The 22,545-nt window shown below is 33.4% G+C and overlaps 2 protein-coding genes across 13 annotated transcripts; one reads left to right on the top strand and one right to left on the bottom strand.

Moving 5' to 3' along the window:
- Positions 1 to 1,168: 1,168 nt before the first annotated feature.
- On the top strand, positions 1,169 to 19,581 carry LOC127066398 (dynein axonemal heavy chain 5). 10 transcript variants are annotated; one of them, XM_051000084.1, is made up of 34 exons: positions 1,169 to 1,326; positions 3,131 to 3,370; positions 3,461 to 3,618; positions 3,691 to 3,914; positions 3,992 to 4,269; positions 4,350 to 4,523; positions 4,599 to 4,828; positions 4,919 to 5,118; positions 5,181 to 5,404; positions 5,481 to 5,656; positions 5,735 to 5,917; positions 5,983 to 6,381; positions 6,446 to 6,696; positions 6,762 to 7,010; positions 7,094 to 7,257; positions 7,327 to 7,587; positions 7,655 to 7,883; positions 7,960 to 8,633; positions 8,712 to 9,517; positions 9,578 to 9,785; positions 9,854 to 10,240; positions 10,307 to 10,479; positions 10,571 to 10,937; positions 11,005 to 11,199; positions 11,269 to 11,407; positions 11,491 to 11,767; positions 11,852 to 12,293; positions 12,363 to 13,720; positions 13,795 to 17,372; positions 17,461 to 17,687; positions 17,764 to 18,075; positions 18,180 to 18,631; positions 18,758 to 19,052; positions 19,160 to 19,581. In XM_051000084.1, the coding sequence occupies exons 1-34, from the start codon at positions 1,300 to 1,302 to the stop codon at positions 19,544 to 19,546; spliced, it is 13,944 nt and encodes a 4,647-aa protein (XP_050856041.1). In that variant the 5' UTR covers positions 1,169 to 1,299; the 3' UTR covers positions 19,547 to 19,581. The 10 variants fall into 10 exon arrangements, 6 of the variants coding, with proteins under 6 accessions (XP_050856041.1, XP_050856042.1, XP_050856044.1 ...); XM_051000085.1 differs by having other exon boundaries at positions 1,201 to 1,357; XM_051000082.1 differs by lacking the exon at positions 1,169 to 1,326 and adding an exon at positions 2,484 to 3,020.
- On the bottom strand, positions 18,996 to 21,939 carry LOC127066436 (interferon-inducible double-stranded RNA-dependent protein kinase activator A-like). 3 transcript variants are annotated; one of them, XM_051000207.1, is made up of 5 exons: positions 21,804 to 21,939; positions 21,640 to 21,685; positions 21,411 to 21,527; positions 20,856 to 21,234; positions 18,996 to 20,769 (listed from the first exon to the last, which is right to left on the bottom strand). In XM_051000207.1, the coding sequence occupies exons 4-5, from the start codon at positions 21,198 to 21,200 to the stop codon at positions 20,110 to 20,112; spliced, it is 1,005 nt and encodes a 334-aa protein (XP_050856164.1). In that variant the 5' UTR covers positions 21,201 to 21,234; positions 21,411 to 21,527; positions 21,640 to 21,685; positions 21,804 to 21,939; the 3' UTR covers positions 18,996 to 20,109. The 3 variants fall into 3 exon arrangements, with proteins under 3 accessions (XP_050856164.1, XP_050856166.1, XP_050856165.1); XM_051000209.1 differs by having other exon boundaries at positions 21,411 to 21,459; XM_051000208.1 differs by lacking the exon at positions 21,411 to 21,527.
- Between the last annotated feature and the right edge of the window lie 606 nt (positions 21,940 to 22,545).

Below are 22,545 nucleotides of genomic sequence, written 5' to 3'. Positions count from 1 at the left end.
GCAACAAATGCATCAATGGATAGATATCCGGTGTAAAATTATACGAAAGCAGTTAAAAGCACTATTGAATGAGATATACGAACTTGGGATTCCATAGATTTCATTTGATAGCTACTACTAATCCCACGATTCTTCTTTCTCTTTTCTTCTTTGTCTCTTTCCCTTTCCTCTCTCTTACTATTGTTCGCCAGACTCAATGAACAATTGACCTTTCTTACCACTACTCTTTGTCCTTGTCCCTTTCTAAGAACATCTGCTTTGGTGGTACAAAACATATATTTCCATAACCAGTTCCATGCCTTGTGCATGTAAAAATTAACTACATAATAGTTTTGATTTTTTTTTTTTTTTTTTACAAGCTTCGATAACTATATATATATATATATATATATATGCTCTATATACCTATGAACAATTTGTTCTTTTTTTAAAGACAAATTATAAAGTGTTAATGAAAATTTCTTCGATTAATTTTTTTGGAATAAATTGACAAACAATTTGATTTTTTAACTTCCAAAGCCTAAAACTCGAATAATCATTAATATTATCGCATTGCGAATATTAAAAAGTTGATTAATAGAATGTTTGAATAGAATGTTTGAATACGAATTAAATAATTCCTTTTTCAAATGTTCGTCGAACAGTAAAGCAGTTCTTGTACCATAATCTCTATATAAATAGGATTCAAACTCCAGCTTTATATGGATACATCGTAAACACGGATTTACTCTCGAATGTGTTTGGCCTGATACAGAGTGGTACTAATTGCTGGTTTAGTCTACCAGCCAGCCATTAGTCAATACTTTAGCTTTAATCAATACACGCTTTCAACCATTACCAACTTCTTTGTATATTTATAATGATTTCCGATATAAAAATGCCTAATTTACGATCTTCTGTCATCGATAATATCGTTTATTATCCGATTATATCGAATAATCTTTCTCTTTTGCAAAAATACATACCTAATTTGCATAATTACTTTTTCTTTTATTTTTCTTTATTTTCAATAGTTCGCTTTGATGAAATAAAAAGTATAAAAAATCTCGACAGCTTAATTCGAATATTAAAGTTGGCAAATAAAAAGATGATCTGTTTGATTTATTAATTATAATTTTAATGTAAAAGAAGAATACGTAAGAGTGGTAGGAGGAGAAGAGGAAAGACAAAGAGGGAGAGATAGGGCAAGCAGTAAGGCTTAGATACGCAGTTAATGTCGCATTACTGTGCAAGTTGCATAAGGACGTACATCGTTCTGACGATTTCCTCTGCTCTGGGACGACGAAAAAAATTGTTGACATGTCCGAAACCACGGAAGAAGCCAGAGTAAGCAATAATTAAGAATATAGACAAGAAAGTAAGAAAGTTAATAAATTAATTATGTTTCTTTTCAATTAGATATTAAAATAGTTATCATTCAATTGATTTAATGACTTGTATTATATTATCAACGAATTTATTTTACGTAGAACTATTGCATGACTATACTAATTGAGTAACGAAATAGAATTCGCAACAGTTTTATAGAAATTAAATACTTATCTCGTAAACGTTAAAGTAAACGTAACTTTTTCAGCAAAACTTTTCGAACGAGTTTTGTTTACGAACTTTCATAGTGGATCTCCTTTCTTTAAACGTTATCTAAAGAACAGGAACAAAGTGCTAAATTTTAATGCGATCGCATGCAACGAAGAGCGTAATAAAGTTGAGATAGGTCAGCAATTTGCGTAGAGGGAATATGTATTCACAAGTGTATTTACGTGCTACAGATATGTACAAATCGTCGTTCAAAATTACACTTCCATACATAGGTCATATCGTTCGTATGTTATTCAAAAGAAAATACTGTAGAATATTACGTGTTTTACGTACATATAACATGTGGCGTGAGTATATTATTCGATGTTAGTAACAGATAACTTTCTAATCCGAGTTATGCTTATCGTGTAGTAGCTCGATTTATTTAATGCATTTGCTTTTGATTAAAATCGTGCATTTTAACGTTAGTACGATATATATTATGGTATCATAAGGCCATCAATAGTTATGTTTAGTTATTAATCACGGTTCATGTAATATTATTACAGCACGCTCTATATTTTACAAATAATTAATCGTTTCTTCATGAAAGGAAAATATGACGATATATTAATATAGCTTAATATAAAGACATATATATCGATAAGAAATATATGCACTTTATTCTACTTTCAAGATTCTACTCAAAGATAAAAAATTTGTTTTAGTAGCGTTTTTTAATTTTTCATATAAAAAATTGCATCACACAATTTATTTAATTCAGGAATTTGTTTATAATTCAATATAAAACCGGTTCATTAAGAATTAATAGTTTCTATAAATGCAAACTACAGATAATCCTGAAATAATGCAATATTATTTGATTTTATAGACAATTAAGAAAAATGTAAAGAAATTTATTAAAAAAAAAATGTTGACCTTTCTATTCAAGATTTCAGGCAAAGTTATATATTATTTTAAGCTCACGTATATATCAATGAGAGCAACGTTAAAAACAATTTTTTATTTCTACCGAGCAAGAATTACTAATAAGATATTCACTTTATTAATATTGAATGAATTTAATGAGAACAAAAGTTCAAATATTTAAGCTCACCTATTTGTAAATAAGAAAAATCACAACCAAGTACATTTGCAAATAGTTCATTGTGTAAATTTAGCTGCGAGAAAAAACACGTTGTAATATCGACTGGTAAAGGTAGAATCGCGAGGAAGTTCCCACGTTAAAGACACGAACGATACGTAGAAGGGTGGTGCCAGACACGAAATAGTGATACTGTTAACCCACCCTTTCCTTCGAACCCTCGCCTATCCAGCAAAACTTTCCGATTTCAGTCGTCATAATAGTGATACTCGAGCACGATCACCTGTCGGTTCTTACTTATCTAAACATGTTTGTCCAAGGACCCGGTATGGTCCAAAATAGATCAGACAATTCCGAGGAGGAAAGCGAAGATGAATTTTCTGGTGACGTTCTTCAGGTCGAATTTTAAATTAAAATCAAACAATTATTTATTTCTTAATTTATTTATTCTATAAAATTAGAGGATTAATCTAAATTTTTTGACAATTCATGATCGATATTTTTCAGAAACGCCGCGAAGAATGCGAGAGAAAGGCTAGACGAGGAGAAATGGATCCTCGTTTGGAATTTGCTTTTCAGCTTTTGATGGATGCGACACAGCTAACACGTCACGAGGTAATGGACCATGTTTTCGAAGGCGACATGTTAGACGAAATCAATCAATTGTTTTTACCTCACACGAGGTCGACTCTCGTCTGGTTTTATCAAGAGGTCGTTGAAATGGAACCTTCTCGTCCACTTGATACGGTAAAATTTATACGTTTACACGTTTGTAATACTAATCGCTAAGTTGCATTGCTTGTAACATGACGATTAGAATTAACATCGGTTTAACAGGTACAAACGAAACCTACAGGTGCTCGAATCGCCCCAAATACGTCAATGTCGAAAGTAAAAGAATTACAAAAGGAAACTAAAGAAGCAACGAAAAAGAAACTTTTTTTAACCGACGGTTGGCAGGTGCCTTGTACAGGAATCTGTATTTATATGTTTCGGTATTTACTTTACTTTTTTATATTGATTAATGTTGTAAAAACTACATTCTATTTCCTTTATTTATTCCTTAGAATTAATCTTTCAAAACAACTACCCGAAGAAGGATTTCAAAAGGATTTGTACACAGGCATTATAGATACTATGAAGATTGGTATAGTACCATCGATTCAACGTGTCGTTGAAAATGTTTTTATGGAAGCATTGGCACATTCCATTGGAGAAGGAGAAGATGATTGTCCGATGATAAAAACTCTTTTGTTGCCTGGTCTTAGATCATTTTGCAGCGCTTTAAAAGGTAATGATTTCTTTTTTTTTATTTCGACAACTATTTAAATATATATGAAATAAATATAATAATACTTTCTCTTAAAGTATGCGAGGACGTAGCTTTGGAAGGAAGTATATTCGACGATGGTCAAAATATAATGGTAAACGTCCATAATTTTGAGGAAGCAAAAGTTTTTATATCTCAAGAAAATGCCATCACTAAAGTCGAGGAAAGAGTAAAAGTATGGATAAAGAAATTAAAAGATTTCATGGCGGAGAGTAAGCAAGTTAAAAGAGAAAACGATAATTCCGGACCGCAACAAGAATTGGAATATTGGAAACGAAGAGGAGCGCAATTTAGTCAACTTGTTTGTCGATTACAGGTTCCATATTTTTTTACTAATATCTTTACGTTTTATCTGTAATGATAATTTAATGATAAACGAATTTATTTCGTTCTCAGGATCACGAAGTGCGAATGTCACTTCTATGCTTGCAAGTAGTTCGCTCGGCTTACATTAAAAACTGGGTCGACACCGAAAACGAAGTGACTTATTGCTACAACGAGGCAAAAGATAACGCAAAGTTTATTCAGGCCTTAGAAAAATGCTGTCACTGTTTATACCTCGACGATCCCGTAAGATGGTCTTTCCAAAAAGATTCGATGATCAACCGATTCCTAAAAAGCATCGATTTTGATTAATTATTTCAGGTGAAAATGAAAGATTCTCTTATATCGTTGCTGCAAACTGTAAGATTGATATACAGTGTATCGAAATTTTATAATACTTCAGAACGAACTAGTTCGTTAATGATCAAAATTACTAATCAAATGATAGTCGCTTGTCGTGATTACGTCACGAAAAGAGGAAGAGAAACAATTTGGGGTCAGGACAGGATGGCTGTTAGATCAAGATTAAAACATTGTTTAAGATTGAACAAGTAATTGTTCTATTTCTCATTCGAAAGAAATCTATTATTAAATTTCTAGTTTTTTTTTTTTTTAGAATAGAAATATGTTCTTCTTTCAAGGTCGTACAGAGAAACATACAGATTAGTACGATGTTCACCAGCCGTGACAGAACAAGAATTTTCCTTTTCTGAAACTCACGTTTTTGGAAGATTTGATTCTTTTTGTGCGAGAATCAGAAAGATTCTTACAATGTTCGATCTCATTGAAGATTATCAGAATTTGTTCGAAAGACGAATGGAAGGATTATTACTAGGAGAATGTACGCTTATATTTCGATACGATTAAAATTAATTGCAGATACAGTCATATTTATTTTTTTAGCTTTAGAAGATGCTATGAAGGTTTTCGAAGAAGCTAAGCAAATAGCTACGAATAAATCATACGATTATTTGGATCCAAGAAATTTTGAATTTGATACAGACTATGACGAGTTTATGGTGAAGACAGATAATTTAAAAGAAAACATTGGCGATATCATTGAGAAAAATTATGCCGATGTTTGGGAAACTCCGCAAGGTATACGCTTTTTAACGCGATTCGAGAAGGTAAAATATAATATTAGCTCGAATTTATGAACTTTTTATTTATCCATGATTAACGAGTACTTTTATTCTATGCAAGGTCAGCAAAAAGATTCCATTGACGAAACTCGAAGAGAAATATAACATTGTGATCAAATATTGTGATAGAGAAATCGAAAGAATCTTGAAACTGTTTAAAAGACAACGAGACGATCCACCATTGCCCAGACATATGCCTCCTATAGCTGGAAGAGTAACTTGGGCAAACTCATTAATGTAAGTCGATAAGAAGATAATTGCTATTGAACAAAGTTTAAATCGTATATGATGGTTATCAAACTAAAAATCTCTCAGAGTACATCTAAACGAATTAACTACTTCTGTGACGAGTCACCCAGTTTTAAAAACGTTACCTCTCACTGGAGATTTAGAGAAGCGTTACGCCCAGGCACTCGTTGTCTTAAGTCAATATCGATCGGATATTTCCGAAGTTTGGACACATCAAAATTCATGGATTATCGAAGATTGCTTAAAACGGTAATTGTAGATTCGAAGAAGTTTAATCGAATAAAGGCTAATATCCATCCTTTTTCGAAGTTCAGATCATTGTTAGCAACTGATCAAAAAACAGGAAAAATCAAGGTCAATCTGGAAAGTCGTATCGTTCTTCTATTTCGTGAAGCTGACTGTTTGGCAAAGTTAAATTTTAACATTCCTATCGTTGCACTGGCGATATTAGCTAAACGTGACTACTTCACAATGGTCTCGAATTCTCTTCAGTTAGTAATAGAAGAATTTGTTACAACAGCTCAACGAGTAAAATTAGAAGTTAGACCACTTCTTTTACCACATTTGGTCCGTGTCGCATCGTTATTCAAACCTGCTTTAACATCGTTAACATGGACGCAACCGGATTGGAAAGAATTTTGCCAAAATACAAGAGAACAAATCAAAATCTTCGATATACTTATAATTAGAATTCATGATGTATATTCCAATAGGTATTAAATAAGACAAAGTAGTTGCATTTAGGAGTTTATAAACTTTAACATATTTGTTTCGTAGAATCTTACACGTATTAGAAAGCATGCAAAAAATCACTTTACATTCTTTACCGACTTCCAATGATCCATGGACGATAGAGGAATTTATAGAAAAAACGGAAGAAATTTGTAGAATTGCTGCAGTAGATTTGTATCGTAAAAGTATGATGGTGGAAGAGGCGGTAGAAGAAGTTTTAGGTTTAGTTAAAAATGCCGCTGCTGATTTCAAACAGATTGCTGACTCTGATCAATTTGATTTGTTAATCGAAGAAGGTTTGATGCTTTTTATAAAATTTTTTATATCATATATCAAACAAATATGAGCTTTTTTTTTAAAGAAAACATAGAAAAAGATGCGGAGCAAGGAGTGCAGCAACACGATTGGTCCATCGTGTGGGCTTATTTTGACAATCCTCATCAATTATTAACGATAGATAGTTTACCTAAAGGAATGCAAGAAATGGTTGGAAATGCAATGTCTGAAATGAGAAGATACTATTCCAGAAAAGTCGTGGATGTATTGATAAAGGTTACAAAAGCTTCTTTAGACGCTATAAGAAAACGATTTGTTCGAAATATAGATCTTGGTAAATAATTCGAAAGATCAATAACGATAAGTACTAATAGAAAATTTCAATTGGAAGTATTTTTTTATCGTTCATATTCATAGATTGTCCTCCGAATCCTGTGTTCCTATTACACGCCAATCTAATGATACCAACAGTAACAGTAAAACCAACTTTAAACGACGTACAAGAAACTTTATGCTCGGCTGGGAAAATAATTACCGGCGTATCGAAAGGTGTTTCGCAATGGAATGTCAAAAGCAATAAGGTATTAAAAATACCACGATTCGAAATAGCTAGTAATTATTTATATTAAATTATGCATTCGATCGTATAGAATTGTTGGAAAGATTTACAATGGGATATTAAAAGGAATATTACTGATGTAATAATGCGAGTGCAAGTCGATGTTACGAAGAAGAAAGAAGAACAATTGGAAGATTTAAAAACTAGAAGACGCAGACTTTATAAAATAATCTCCGAAGAGAAACCGATATTTATAATCCAGGAAAGAAATTTTTATTCAATGGTTATCGAAAATAAGGACATCGTCAAAATACTATCGATGTTGAACAGTTGCACCCAAGAACTTAAACAGGTAAATCATTTAATCGATTTCAAAAGTTCGAAAAATCTTTTTATACAAAATATACGTATTTTTGTAGGATTTGTCAAATTTTTTCGAACGATGGGAACCTTATAAATTTCTATGGGAAAACGAACGAAATATGCGAGAACTTTTACTAGTTTCTCTATCCGAATTTGAAAGTACTTTACGAAAACACGGTGAGCTAGAAGATCTTTTAATCACCGAACCCGATATGATTCTTTTTGGAAGATCCATCGCTGTATCTACGGAAAGGTTGAAGTATGGACTCTATACGGAAATAAAAAGCAAGTTTATTAAATTTTTATCGTATAAGGATACTGTTCGAAATATTCGTAACTTAGAAATTCTTTTAAACTTCAGGTTCCACACACAAAATTGGTCAGGCAATGAAGAAGAAATATCGAAAAGAAATGGAATATGTTTATGCGGTAATGAACGAAATGGATCGTAAATTGGATCGACAAATACGCGATCTAGACGACGTACGTCTCATAATGGATACCTTGAAGAAAATTCGCGACCAGGAGGTCGACATGGAGCTTAAAATTGATCCGATCGAAGAAGCTTTTAATATAGTTACAAGATACGAGGTCCCTGTTGATCCCGAGTGCTTAGAACAAGTCGATAATCTTCGATACACTTGGCAACAATTATTGGCACGTGCACAAGAAAGTCATGTTTTATTACTGAATCTCCAGCCTCAGTTCGAAGATGATTTGAGAAGGAATCTCGAGAAATTCCGTATCGACAATGAGACTTATTGCGAAGAATATAGATCGTCGGGACCAATGCAGCCTGGTTTAAGTCCTAGAGATGCTTCCGATAGACAAATACTTTTTCAAAATAGATTCGATGGAATGTGGAGGAAGTTACAAACGTATCAGAGCGGCGAAGAATTATTTGGATTACCTATTACGGATTATCCAGAATTGTCGCAAATTCGAAAGGAATTAAATTTGTTGCAAAAATTATATAAATTGTATAATGACGTTATCGATCGGGTCAGTAGTTACTACGATATACCTTGGGGTGAGGTAAGAATCATAATTAAGATTAAACTATTTATCTTTATCATCGATGTAAATTCAACTTGGTGTTTGTTCATATAACAGGTAAATATCGAAGACATCAATAACGAATTGATGGAGTTTCAAAATCGATGCCGTAAATTACCGAAGGGTTTAAAAGAATGGCCTGCATTTTTTGCGTTGAAAAAAACGATCGACGATTTTAACGACATGTGCCCGTTATTGGAATTGATGGCGAACAAAGCCATGAAGCCACGTCATTGGCAGAGAATCGTCGAAGTAATGAGTTACTCTTTCGATCTCGAAAATGAAAATTTTTGCTTGAAGAATATTCTTGAGGCACCCTTGTTGAAATACAAGGAAGATATCGAAGACATTTGTATTTCCGCGATGAAAGAGAAGGACATCGAAGCAAAATTAAGAACAGTGATAAACGAGTGGTCTTCTCACGAATTGACCTTTATGACTTTTAACAATCGAGGAGAATTGTTACTCAGAGGAGATACCACTGCGGAAACAATAGGACAGCTAGAAGACAGTTTGATGATTTTGGGTTCCTTGATGTCGAATAGGTATAACGCACCCTTTCGCAAACAGATACAGCAATGGCTTGCAGATCTTTCGAATACAAACGAGATTCTTGAAAGATGGCTACTCGTCCAAAATATGTGGGTTTATCTTGAGGCTGTATTCGTGGGTGGAGATATAGCTAAGCAATTGCCAAAAGAAGCTAAAAGATTTAGTAAAATCGATAAGAGTTGGCAAAAAATTATGCAAAGAGCTCATGAAACCCCTGGTGTTGTGCCTTGTTGCGTGGGGGATGATTTATTAAAGCAACTTTTACCGCATTTACAAGAACAGCTGGAACTTTGTCAAAAATCTCTTAGCGGGTAAATATATTAACATGATTCTGATCTATAATGATAATCTACGATCGTTTTTATTTGTAGGTATTTAGAAAAAAAACGCATGATGTTTCCAAGATTTTTCTTCGTATCCGATCCAGCACTTTTGGAGATACTTGGTCAAGCATCAGATTCGCACACGATACAAAATCATTTGCTTTCGATTTTCGATAATACCAAATACGTTAAGTTTCACGACATAGAATACAATAAAATGACTGCAATTATTTCCTCGGAAGGTGAAACGATAACTGTGAGTATTAAATATACTCATAATTTAATTATCAAAGCATTTCGAGAATTGAAGATTTAACTTTACAGCTGGAAAAAGCTGTGCGAGCTGAAGGTTCTGTAGAGACATGGTTGATGCAGCTTTTACAGACATCTCAATTATCTTTACATTCCATCATTCGTCAAGCCTACTCGATGATGAATGATATTAGCTTTAACTTATTAAATTTCCTGGACAAAATGCCGGCACAAGTAGGAATATTGGGAATACAAATGATTTGGACAAGAGATGCGGAATTAGCTCTAGCACAAGCACGTGCGGACAAAAGAATCATGAGCGAAACAAATAATAGATTTCTAGATTTGTTGAATACCTTGATCGATCAGACCACGCGAGATCTCTTGAAGATCGATCGAACTAAATTCGAAACGTTGATCACTATACACGTGCATCAGCGTGATATTTTTGATATACTGGTTAATATAAACCTACTGACATTAAATCTAATTTATTTCCGATAATTTATTAATTTTTTATTGTAGTGTCGCATGAATGTACGTTCCGTAAATGATTTCGAGTGGTTAAAGCAATGCAGATTTTATTTTAAAGAAGATATGGATAAAACTATGATATCTATAACAGATGTACAATTTGTATATCAAAATGAATATTTAGGATGTACTGAGAGACTCGTTATAACACCATTAACAGATAGGTATAACTTATATAATAAATTAATAACTTATAAAATAAATAAATTCTATACATTAATATATTTAAAATATTTCCTTTTTGTTATATCTCAGATGTTACATAACGTTAGCACAAGCGTTGTCTATGTCAATGGGAGGTTCACCCTGCGGACCTGCAGGAACTGGTAAAACTGAAACGGTCAAAGATATGGGAAAGACATTGGCAAAATATGTCGTAGTTTTCAATTGCTCCGATCAAATGGATTATAGAGGACTCGGCCGAATTTACAAAGGATTGGCTCAAAGTGGATCCTGGGGATGTTTCGACGAATTCAATAGAATCGAATTACCTGTCTTGTCCGTTGCTGCCCAACAAGTTGCTGTTGTTCTAGCTGCTAAGAAAGAAAAAAAAAAGCAATTTATATTTACAGATGGCGATCAAATAGATATGTGCCCTGAACTTGGAATATTTATTACAATGGTAATATATGTTAATAGGATAAAAAGTATATCCTTCATATACTTGTTTATCATATACTTTTTTATAGAATCCTGGTTATGCGGGTAGAAAAGAACTTCCAGAAAATTTAAAAATACAATTTCGTACCGTAGCCATGATGGTACCCGACAGACAGATAATTATACGAGTAAAATTGGCTAGCTGCGGATTCCTAGAAAATATTACTCTAGCTCGTAAATTTTATACGCTTTATAAGCTTTGTGAGGAACAACTTACCAAACAAGTAAATATTCTCAAAATTCTTTTCATAAACCATTGCTATCTTTACATTAAAACTATCATTTCTTTCAAGGTTCATTACGATTTCGGCTTAAGAAATATCTTATCCGTACTTAGAACGTTGGGTGCTGCAAAAAGAGTAAATTCCAAAGATTCGGAAAGTACAATTGTGATGCGTGTTCTCAGAGATATGAATCTCTCAAAACTCATAGGTTCACATAACCAATGATTTAATCTTAATATAACTATTATAGTGCAATAGTAATTATACTACCAATAATAAATGTTTTTACAGACGAAGACGAGCCATTGTTTATATCATTGGTAGCAGATCTTTTTCCAAATCAAGCTTTAGAAAAAACTTCGTACCCGGAATTAGAGACAGCTATTAGTCAGCAGGTCGAAGAGGCTGCGTTGATTTACCATCCACCATGGGTCTTAAAATTAATTCAACTTTATGAAACTCAAAGAGTACGACATGGTATTATGACTCTCGGACCAACAGGTGCAGGAAAAACAACCTGTATCCATATACTGATGAAAGCTTTAACTCAATCTGGTGATTACCATAGGTAATTAATTACTAACTACATTTAGAAGAATGTTTAACGATATATAGAAGGTATATTGAATCATGTTAATATTGTATTCGACAGAGAAATGAGGATGAATCCAAAAAGTATTACAGCCTCTCAAATGTTCGGTCGCTTGGATGTGGCTACCAATGATTGGACAGATGGAATTTTTTCAGCACTTTGGCGTAAAACTTTGAAATTAAAAAAAGGCGAACATGTATGGATGGTCCTTGATGGACCGGTCGATAGTATATGGATCGAAAATTTAAATTCCGTATTAGACGATAACAAAACCTTGACGCTTGCCAATGGCGATCGTTTATCAATGGCACCTACATGTAAAATTATTTTCGAGCCACAGGACATCGACAATGCTAGTCCTGCAACAGTTTCTCGTAATGGTATGGTATACATGAGTTCGTCAGGATTAGATTGGAATCCAGTAGTTACAGCATGGCTCAAACGTCGATCGCCACTCGAACGGGAGACTTTGGAGCAGTGCTTTGTCGATTCTTTTGTTCAGGTATATCTTTAAATATAAACAGTCAAGTTTTCTTAAAAAAAATAAAAATAGTTCTTATTTCGCTTATAGGTATATTCTTGGTCCACTCAAACGCTTTTATTAGCCATCAATGTTCTACAATGTAATATTGTTCAGCAAATGCTTTCTATCCTCGAAGGATTAATACCACCTGAAATATCGGCGGAAGATGGTGAAGATAATGATAACGAAAGAGATAGATCTCAACCTATAACTTCGGAACATCTAAAACGTCTCTACATTTTTGCTTTAATCTGGGGTGTGGGAGCGCTTTTGGAAACAGCCGATAGATTAAAATACGATGTATTTTTGAAAGAAAACTTTCAAAGCTGGGATCTTCCAAACTCAGAAAACTGTCCTGATGCGAAAATCTTTGATTTTTTTGTCACCGAAAAAGGCAAGTGGGATACTTGGACGAGTATGGTAACGAATTATGTGTATCCCGAATATTCAACACCCGATTATAGTAACGTACTCGTGCCAATTCCCGATAATGTACGTATTCAATATTTGATCGATGTGATTGGCCGCCAAGATAAGGCTGTTTTATTAATTGGTGAACAAGGATCTGCTAAAACAGTTATGATGAAGTCATATATGAAAAAGGCGAATTCTGATACCACCTTAAATCGATCCTTCAATTTTAGTTCAGCGACTAGCCCCTGCCAATTTCAGAAAACTATCGAAAGTTATGTAGAGAAACGTATGGGAAACACGTTTGGACCACCAGGTGGTAAGAAGATGTTGATCTTCATCGACGACATAAATTTGCCGCAAATAAATGAATGGGGTGATCAAATCACTAACGAAATTGTACGACAGACTATGGATATGAAGGGTTTCTATTCTCTCGAAAAACCTGGCGATTTCACCACTATCGTTGACGTAACATTTCTAGCAGCAATGTGTCAACCTGGCGGAGGAAGAAATGATATACCTTCGAGATTGAAACGACAATTTTCCATTTTCAATTGCACTTTACCCAACAACGAATCGATCGATCATATTTTTAGTGTACTCGGAGAGGGACATTACAACACAAAAAGAGGCTTCTCTGATGAAATTAGAAATCTTATTAAAAAAATGGTTCCGTTAACCCGAATTCTATGGGAAAGAACGAGAGTAAAATTGTTACCTACTCCAGCTAAATTCCATTACGTTTTTAGCCTTCGAGATTTATCACGAATTTGGCAAGGAATAGTTGGTACTTTATCCACGGTAATAGATACAGAAAACGTATTAATGTCACTCTGGAAACACGAATGTATGCGAGTTTTTAGTGACAGATTTACAATGCAGTCAGACAAGGAATGGTTCGAGGAACAGGTTGTTCTAGTTGTAAAAGATATTTTAGGCGAAGATTACATCGACATGACGAAACCAAATCCTGCGTTTGTAGATTTCATGAGGTAATCCTCTAATTATTATTACGTTATGGAAAAGTACTATGGCACGAAACTCTTGACATTGATTTTTATTTTAGGGACGCGCCTGAACCCACTGGTGAGGAAAGCGAAGACGCTGACGTAGAATTACCAAAGGTATATGAACCTGTTTACGATGAACAAGTATTACGAGACAGGTTGGAAATGTTCCTGGCACAATTTAATGAAATGCAACGAGGCGCCGGTATGGATCTTGTATTTTTCCCCGACGCGATGCTACATCTAGTAAAAATTTCTAGAGTGATAAGACATCCAAAAGGAAATGTCATGTTAGTAGGAGTGGGTGGCTCGGGTAAACAAAGTCTGACAAAGTTATCCTCTTTCATCGCTGGGTATAAAACCTTTCAAATCACATTGACAAGATCCTACAACGTAGCAAACTTTTTGGAGGATTTAAAATTTCTTTATCGATCTTGTGGTGCTCAAGGAAAAGGCACCACTTTTATCTTCACCGATTTGGATATCAAAGAGGAAGGTTTCTTAGAATATTTAAATAATATTCTAAGCTCCGGTGTAATCAGCAATTTATTTACGCGCGACGAACAAGCAGAGATCATATCGGAATTAACACCTATTCTGAAACGTGAGAATCCTAAAAAAACCATCAACAACGAGCTAACGATGGATTTCTTTCTGCAAAGAACCTGTCAAAATTTACACGTTGTCTTCTGCTTTTCACCGGTAGGAGAAAAATTTCGAAATCGAGCTCAACGCTTTCCAGCATTAATATCTGGTTGCACGATAGACTGGTTCCAACCTTGGCCTAAAAATGCACTCATTTTGGTCGCCCAACATTTTCTCCATGATTTCGAAATTGCTTGCACAAACGAAGTTAAAATCGAACTCGTGAATGCTCTTGGTTCTATACAGGATATCGTCGCTAAAACTTCGATGGATTATTTTCAACGATTTCGTCGAGCGACGCACGTAACACCGAAATCTTATCTTAATTTTATTGGCGGTTACAAGAACATTTATCGTAACAAACAGCACGAGCTAGGAGAAGGTGCAAAAAGAATGGACACTGGGTTGGCTAAGCTCGAAGAAGCTTCCATATCCGTCGAAATTTTAAAAAAAGATTTAGCTTTAATGGAAAGGGAATTGGTGCAGGCATCGGAAAAAGCGGAAACGGTTTTACTAGAAGTGACGGAAAGAGCGACGCAAGCGGAAGCTTTTAAAAATCAGGTACAAAAAGTGAAAGAAAAAGCAGAACAATTAGTGGAATGCATAGCCGAAGAAAAGGCATTAGCAGAGGAAAAGCTCGAAGCTGCGAAGCCTGCCTTAGAGGAAGCGGAAGCTGCCTTGAATACCATCAAACCTGCTCATATAGCAACCGTTCGTAAACTTGGAAGGCCGCCTCATCTTATAATGAGAATAATGGATTGCGTATTGATTCTGTTTCAACGTAAAATAGGTTCAGTCGTACCGGATCCCACGACCCAATGTCCAAAACCTTCATGGGCCGAATCCTTAAAGTTAATGGCTAGTACTACGTTCCTCTTGCAATTACAAAATTATCCAAAGGATATAATTAACAACGAGATGGTCGAGCTACTGCAACCTTATTTCAAGATGGAAGATTATAATATGGAAACAGCCAGACGAGTTTGTGGCGACGTGGCAGGATTGTTATCGTGGACCAAAGCCATGGCGTTCTTCCATTCCGTAAATAAAGAAGTTCTTCCCTTAAAAGCTAATCTAGCTTTGCAAGAGGCCAGATTGAAAGTAGCTATGGAGGATTTGGCAAATGCCGAGAGAGAATTGTCGGAAAGAGAGATGGCTCTTCAAACTGTAAAGGAACAATACGATGCCGCGGTCTCGGAAAAACAAAGATTAACCGATGCTGCAAATGTATGCCTCAGAAAAATGACAGCAGCGACGACTCTCATCAATGGTTTAGGAGGTGAAAAGATTCGATGGACCGAACAGAGTAAAGATTTTAAGCTTCAATTAGGACGTTTAGTCGGTGATGTTTTATTAGCGACAGGTTTTTTATCATACTGCGGTCCTTATAATCAACAATATAGAAGTAATTTAGTAACTGCTTGGATGGATATTTTAACGACGAAAGTCATTCCATTTACGAAACATTTGAGTATAACCCATATGTTGGTCGATACCGCAACTATGTCGGAATGGACACTTCAAGGCTTACCGAACGATGAGCTATCCGTGCAAAATGCATTAATCGTTACGAAATCCACGTCGTATCCTTTATTAGTGGATCCTCAAAATCAAGGTAAAATGTGGATTAAAAACAAAGAATGTTCAAACGAATTGCAAATCACTTCTCTAAATCACAAGTATTTCCGAACGCATTTGGAAGATAGTTTATCGTTAGGCAGACCTTTACTAATTGAAGATGTAGCGGAAGAACTCGATCCTGTTCTTGACAACGTGCTTGAGAAAAACTTCATTAAGTCAGGCTCTATAGAAAAAGTCATTGTTGGAGATAAAGAGTGTGATGTAATGCCTGGTTTCATGCTTTATATTACAACTAAGTTGCCAAATCCTGCATATAGTCCCGAGATATCTGCAAAAACGTCTATAATAGATTTTACTGTGACAATGTTGGGTTTGGAAGATCAATTATTGGGTCGAGTTATACTTATGGAAAAAGCTGATTTAGAAGCTGAAAGAGTAGCTCTGTTTGAATCTGTCATGACGAATCAGCGTTCCATGAAAGAACTCGAGGGCACTTTATTACATAGGCTCACATCTTCAGAAGGATCTTTGGTGGACGACGAAGAGTTGATAGGAGTACTTCAAGAAACTAAATCTACAGCAGAATCGGTAAATGAAAAATTAAAAGTATCGGCTCTAACCGAAAAAAAAATTACATTAGCTCGAGAAGAATTTCGGGCAGTTGCATCTAGAGGATCCATCTTATACTTTTTAATCGTAGAAATGAGTAACGTTAACGTGATGTATCAAAATTCTTTAAAGCAATTTTTAACTATATTTGACAATTCTATAACAAGATCAGTCAAAAGCTCTATCACCGCGGAAAGAATAAATACGATACTACGACATCTCACATATGAAGTATGGGCTTTCACGTTGAGAAGTCTTTACGAAAGACATAAATCTTTGTTCACATTAATGTTAGCCATGAAAATTGATTGCCATCAGGGTACGATCTCTCATACGGAATTCAATGCGTTCATAAAAGGCGGTGCATCCTTAGATCTCAATGCGGTTACTCCAAAACCATTCAAATGGATTCTCGACATAACGTGGCTTAATTTGGTTGAAATTAGCAAATTAAATAGCTTTTCAGAAATTTTAACAAAAATTGAATTTAGCGAAAAAGAATGGCGTGTTTGGTACGAAAAGGAAAGACCGGAAGAAGAAGAGCTGCCATGCGGCTATCAAAAAAGTTTAGACGTCTTTAGGAAATTATTACTTATCAGATCTTGGAGTCCGGATAGAACTTTATCTCAAGCAAAAAAATACGTTGTTGAATCCTTAGGCAGGGAATACGGAGAAGCAAAAATCTTGGATTTAGAAGTAACTTGGTTGGAATCGGAAGTCCGGACACCATTAATATGTTTATTATCGATTGGTTCTGATCCTAGCCCACAAATTACAGCACTAGCCAAGCAGAAATCCATTCGTAGGTATATTCATGTTGATAAACAAGTAATATAATTCTGATATACGTATCTACTTTTTTTTTTTTTTTTTTTTTTTTTTTTCTTTAGAATTAAAATCAGTGTCTATGGGTCAAGGACAAGAATTTCATGCACGGCGAATGATCACGGACGCAATGAATACAGGTGGTTGGGTTCTTTTACAGAACATTCACTTATCTTTATCATTCTGCACGGAAGTAATGGATGCACTCGTTGAAACAGATATCGTTCATGAAGCCTTCAGATTATGGATGACAACAGAAGTGCATCCACAATTCCCTATCGGTCTATTACAGGTTTATATTAAAAGCAACAAATATTTAATTATTTCAATATTATATTATAAAAGATATTATCTCGATGTGGTTTCAGATGGCAATCAAATTCACTAACGAACCACCCCAAGGTATTAGAGCTAGCTTAAAGAGAACTTATCAAAACGTAACACAAGATACATTGGACTATAGCACACAATCACAATGGCCACCATTATTATATGCAGTAGCATTTTTACATACGGTTGTACAAGAACGTAGGAAGTTTGGTCCACTTGGTTGGAATATACCTTACGAATTTAATCAAGCAGATTTTGCAGCTTCTGTACAATTTATTCAAAATCATCTTGATGACATGGATCCCAAGAAAGGTGTATCCTGGCCAACAGTCTGTTACATGCTCGGAGAGGTATGATAGAAGCGTAGAATGGACAGTACTCGCCATTTGCATTTAACGATATCGATTGAAACCCTATATAAGACATGTTATTAACGCTGTAAAACTTCCAACAGGTTCAATATGGTGGCAGAGTTACAGATGATTTTGATAAGCGTTTGTTAACAACCTTCACGCATGTATGGTTCTGTGATGTTCTTTTACGTCCTGGTTTTGAATTTTATCGTGGCTACAAAGTACCGCAAACTCGAAACCTTCAGGCATACGTAGATTACATCGACAATCTTCCAACGACTGACAATCCAGAAGTATTTGGATTGCATCCAAATGCAGATATCACTTATCAAATTAATACAGCTAAGGGTATTTTAGATACTATTCTCAGTGTACAACCGAAAGAAGGTGGTTCACAAGGTGGTGAAACTAGAGAGACTATCGTTTACAAATTAGCAAACGATATGCTATCCAAGCTACCAAAACAATATAATTCTTTTGAAGTAAAAGAAGCACTTCACAGAATGGGAGCATTATTACCAATGAATATTTTTTTAAGGCAAGAAATAGATAGGTAAATTTCACGTTTGATGTCCCTTTACTAATGCGCAAATTTAAATTATATTTTATCTGTTGTATGCAATGATATAATCGATTGATATTATTTGTTATATTTCATAAATGAATTTTATTTTTCAAGAATTACAAGAGTTATTAAAGAAGTTCACGATACATTAACGAATCTAAAGTTGGCTATCGAAGGTACTATCGTAATGAGTCAGGGATTACGTAAATCATTGGATTCGATGTATGATGCCCGTATACCAGAAAAGTGGTTGAAAATTTCTTGGGAATCAGCTACTTTAGGATTTTGGTATACGGAACTTTTAGAAAGAGATCATCAATTTAGGCATTGGTGTATTCATGGAAGATCTAAAGTCTTTTGGATGACAGGTTTTTTTAATCCTCAAGGATTTTTAACAGCAATGAGACAAGTACATACATTTAATATCAATATAATGACGAATATACTATATACTAATATTATATACTAATAATATAAATACAATTATTGTTACTCCAAAAATATTCCATAAATTAGGAAGTCACCAGAGCGCACAAAGGTTGGGCTCTAGACTCGGTAGTGTTACAAAATCTTATAACACGTTTTAATAAAGAGGACATTAAAGAACAACCTCAAGAAGGTGTTTACGTGCATGGATTATTCTTGGAGGGTGCATCTCTTGATCGTAGAGCTGGAAAACTTATAGAAAGTAAACCAAAAGTCTTATACGAACAAATGCCCGTAATTTACATATATGCAATTAATACGACTGCTGGCAAAGATCCAAAACTTTACGAATGCCCTATATATAGAAAACCTCAAAGAACAGATCAAAAATATGTTGGTTCTATCGATTTTCAGACTGATCACAACCCTCGTCATTGGACTTTACGTGGCGTAGCTTTGTTATGCGACATTAAATAAATAAAATTAATAAAAATATTTATATAATACAAATATGCAATCGGATGTTATTTAATTTAAAAAAAAAAAAAAACATTTTTATTATTTTAATTACAATAGTTAATTATAATGGTTAACAAAAAATTATTAAAAAATAATATTTTTAGAATGTTTAGAATTGATAACAAATTTGTATTTTACAAAAAAAAAAGAAATTGAAAGAATTACTTTCAAATAAAAATGATAATTATTAAAAAAATAACAAATAATAGCAAGAAAATAACTTTAGTATTTAAACTGAAATGTTACAATAACATTTTGTAAAATTCAGTAAAACAATGATTATTTTCATAAATTATTACTGTGCCCTTTGTAATCATTTTTTTACAAATTGTAACACAGCCATATATTAAGTTTTATCTTAAGAACATCTATATATGTTAACTACGTTAACTACTTTGTTTTCTCCATTTTGTATACAGCCTTTGACAAGTAGAATTGATAAATTTTAGTTTGTTATGAATATGTTCCAGTAATACATAAAACATACACACATATATATTACTTTAAACATACATAATATATTACTTTAAAAGCAATATAAGCGAATCTATTAAATTAATAAGTGCTTTATATTCAGCTTCCTTTTTAGTTGCTCCTGAACTACATTGCACAATACGTGGAGAAGAATCAACTGCCATACTGACTATAAAGATATCTGAACTTATAGCATCTAATGGTGTTACAGTAACTTGTAAAGCCAATGGTGTTAAAATATCCTGCAGTTTACCTAAAAGAGTATCTACCATATCATAATCACTTGTATCAGGTTTAATAGCTTCCAACTTTGTTACAATCTCCTGGTGTATTGTTATGAAAGTATTTTTTAATTTTGTATGATAACCAGAAACTTTAAGTCCTAAATTAACTTTCTTAGATGTACTTTTATTTAACTGAGGATAGCGTGCTTCAGCAATCGAGTTATTTATCATTTCATTTATTTTATGTTGGTTTTGTTCATTATTGCCTAAAAGCTCTGGACAATTAACAGAAACAAGTTCTTTTATACGATTTAACATTTTTTTAGCTGCTTCATGTTTTGCTTGTTTCTTTGTAGTTGCAATCCCTTCCTCTTTAAATGTTGAAAGAACACATTGATAAGTAAAGATTCTTGCATGTGGTGGACCTTCATCATTAATAGCTATATACTCTGGTTCTTGCAAATTATTTTCTGCACACAATGTCTGTAAAATATAAAAGATTTATAATGACCATGTATTTTATATTTTTATAATTAATACCAACTTAAATATTAAAAATAAAAAAATACCTGTAAAGCACCTATTGCATTTACAAAAGGTTCGTTTGGTGGAATTCTTGGAGAAGCTGGTATAACGGTTGGTATACATGTTTTTATGGGAGACTGTGCAGGTGAAGCTGGCAATTGGGGATAAGCTCTATGAGCTGCTATTTTTTCAAGCATAGCTTTGGCAGCCTCATGTTTTGCATCTTTTTTACTACGTCCAGTACCTGTTGCGCTAAGCCCTTCACATGTAACACGATAGGTGAAAGTATTTACATGTGTACCACCACCATCATGTATTAATTCATAATCCGGTATCATTTGTTTTTTCACCATCATTTCTTGAAGTATTGAAACTGGTGTCTTACTCATATTGATTAATTTATAATTTTTTTAATATTAAAACCTGAAATATAAATAATAGCTTTAATATTAATCAAATAGTATAAGACGTCTTATATATTATTAGCTAATATTTTTTAGTTTCTTAGTAAAACAAGACAATAACAAAAAAGAACGCATAAAAAAGAATTCTTAACTCTTTAAATTACTTAATTCCATTAAATAGTTGAACGTCTATACCTGTTAGCCGGGAAAGATCTTCGATCGAATAGTAATCTTCAATCGAGCACTAACAAACAATTTATATTATTTTATCAGATGAGAAAAGAGATTTTCAAGACGAGTTACTCTTGTCCTCTCCAATCAGCAGGTTACAATTATAAATATTTACAAATTACATAAATACATCTTACTGATATTAATAAATACCAACTTGTGACCTTTTATTACTAATAATGGTTTTACTCACCCTTCATCATTTGCAGACTCTACCGCCCACCGGGGACTTCAGGGAACTGTCAAAAATTTGCTTATTGATTTTCGATATTGTTATATTATAATAATATAAAATTATAAAAATATAAAAATATAAAAATATATAATATTATAATAGTAAAAAGAATAAAAAATTACATGACGCGACAAAGCGTACAGTCTGCCAGCAGTAGAGAAGAAAATCGATTAGAGTAAAGAAACGATCGTATTCTGATTGTCTGTATAGTTATATAGTAAGTAGTCATGGATGGTGCTGCCAATAAAAAAATCTGAATGCAGATGAAAAATTCGTACATAGATACATTTATGCTAAATTTGTAACATATAAATATTTATCTACATGTATAAATTGTAAATCATTATTTAACTTCAAAATGCAAAATAAAAATTCATTAGATAGCAATAAGATAACAGAAATAATAGAAAAAAAATTGAATTATTTCTATTCTTTAACTTTATTTCTTCTTTTACGTGAATTTCTTATGAAAGCATAATGAAAGTGCAGATTTTAATTTTAAAAATAACGATATTCCAATATCGAAGCAAGAATTTATTACGTTCGTGATTTTAAAAAATAACTAATCTATTTAAAAAAGACCGTTGAACTATTAGATAACAAGATTTTATATGATTGTTTTATTTTAAAATAGTCAAGGAATAGGACTATTAAGATAGTTAATGTTTCTTTTCTTGTCTCATCATAAAATTTGTTTAAAAAGTTTGAAAATGTATGATTGATATTTAAAACTACCTAGAAATTGTTGAGTCACCTAGGGATTTTTGATATACCCTATATTTGATATTAAATATTTATCAAATGTTCTTAAAAATAAAAATGTATGATCTTTTTTCTTTCTTTAAACGTGATTAAGACTCAAAA

The sequence above is a fragment of the Vespula vulgaris genome, chromosome 9, assembly GCF_905475345.1.
Source record: "Vespula vulgaris chromosome 9, iyVesVulg1.1, whole genome shotgun sequence".
NCBI lineage: Eukaryota > Metazoa > Arthropoda > Insecta > Hymenoptera > Vespidae > Vespula > Vespula vulgaris.
This window is presented reverse-complemented; position numbering and strand designations above follow the sequence as displayed.

What these genes read in the sequence shown, in the direction of transcription:
- LOC127066398 (XM_051000082.1), top strand. Translation starts at nt 2,931, where the DNA reads ATGTTTGTCCAAGGACCCGGTATGGTCCAAAATAGATCAGACAATTCC. An exon ending in ATCGAAGATTGCTTAAAACG is followed by an intron (nt 5,918 to 5,982) that starts GTAATTGTAGAT and finishes TTCGAAGTTCAG; the next exon opens with ATCATTGTTAGCAACTGATC. An exon ending in AGCCAAGCAGAAATCCATTC is followed by an intron (nt 17,373 to 17,460) that starts GTAGGTATATTC and finishes TTTTTTCTTTAG; the next exon opens with AATTAAAATCAGTGTCTATG.
- LOC127066436 (XM_051000207.1), bottom strand. Translation starts at nt 21,200, where the DNA reads ATGAGTAAGACACCAGTTTCAATACTTCAAGAAATGATGGTGAAAAAA. An exon ending in ATGCAATAGGTGCTTTACAG is followed by an intron (nt 20,770 to 20,855) that starts GTATTTTTTTAT and finishes TATATTTTACAG; the next exon opens with ACATTGTGTGCAGAAAATAA.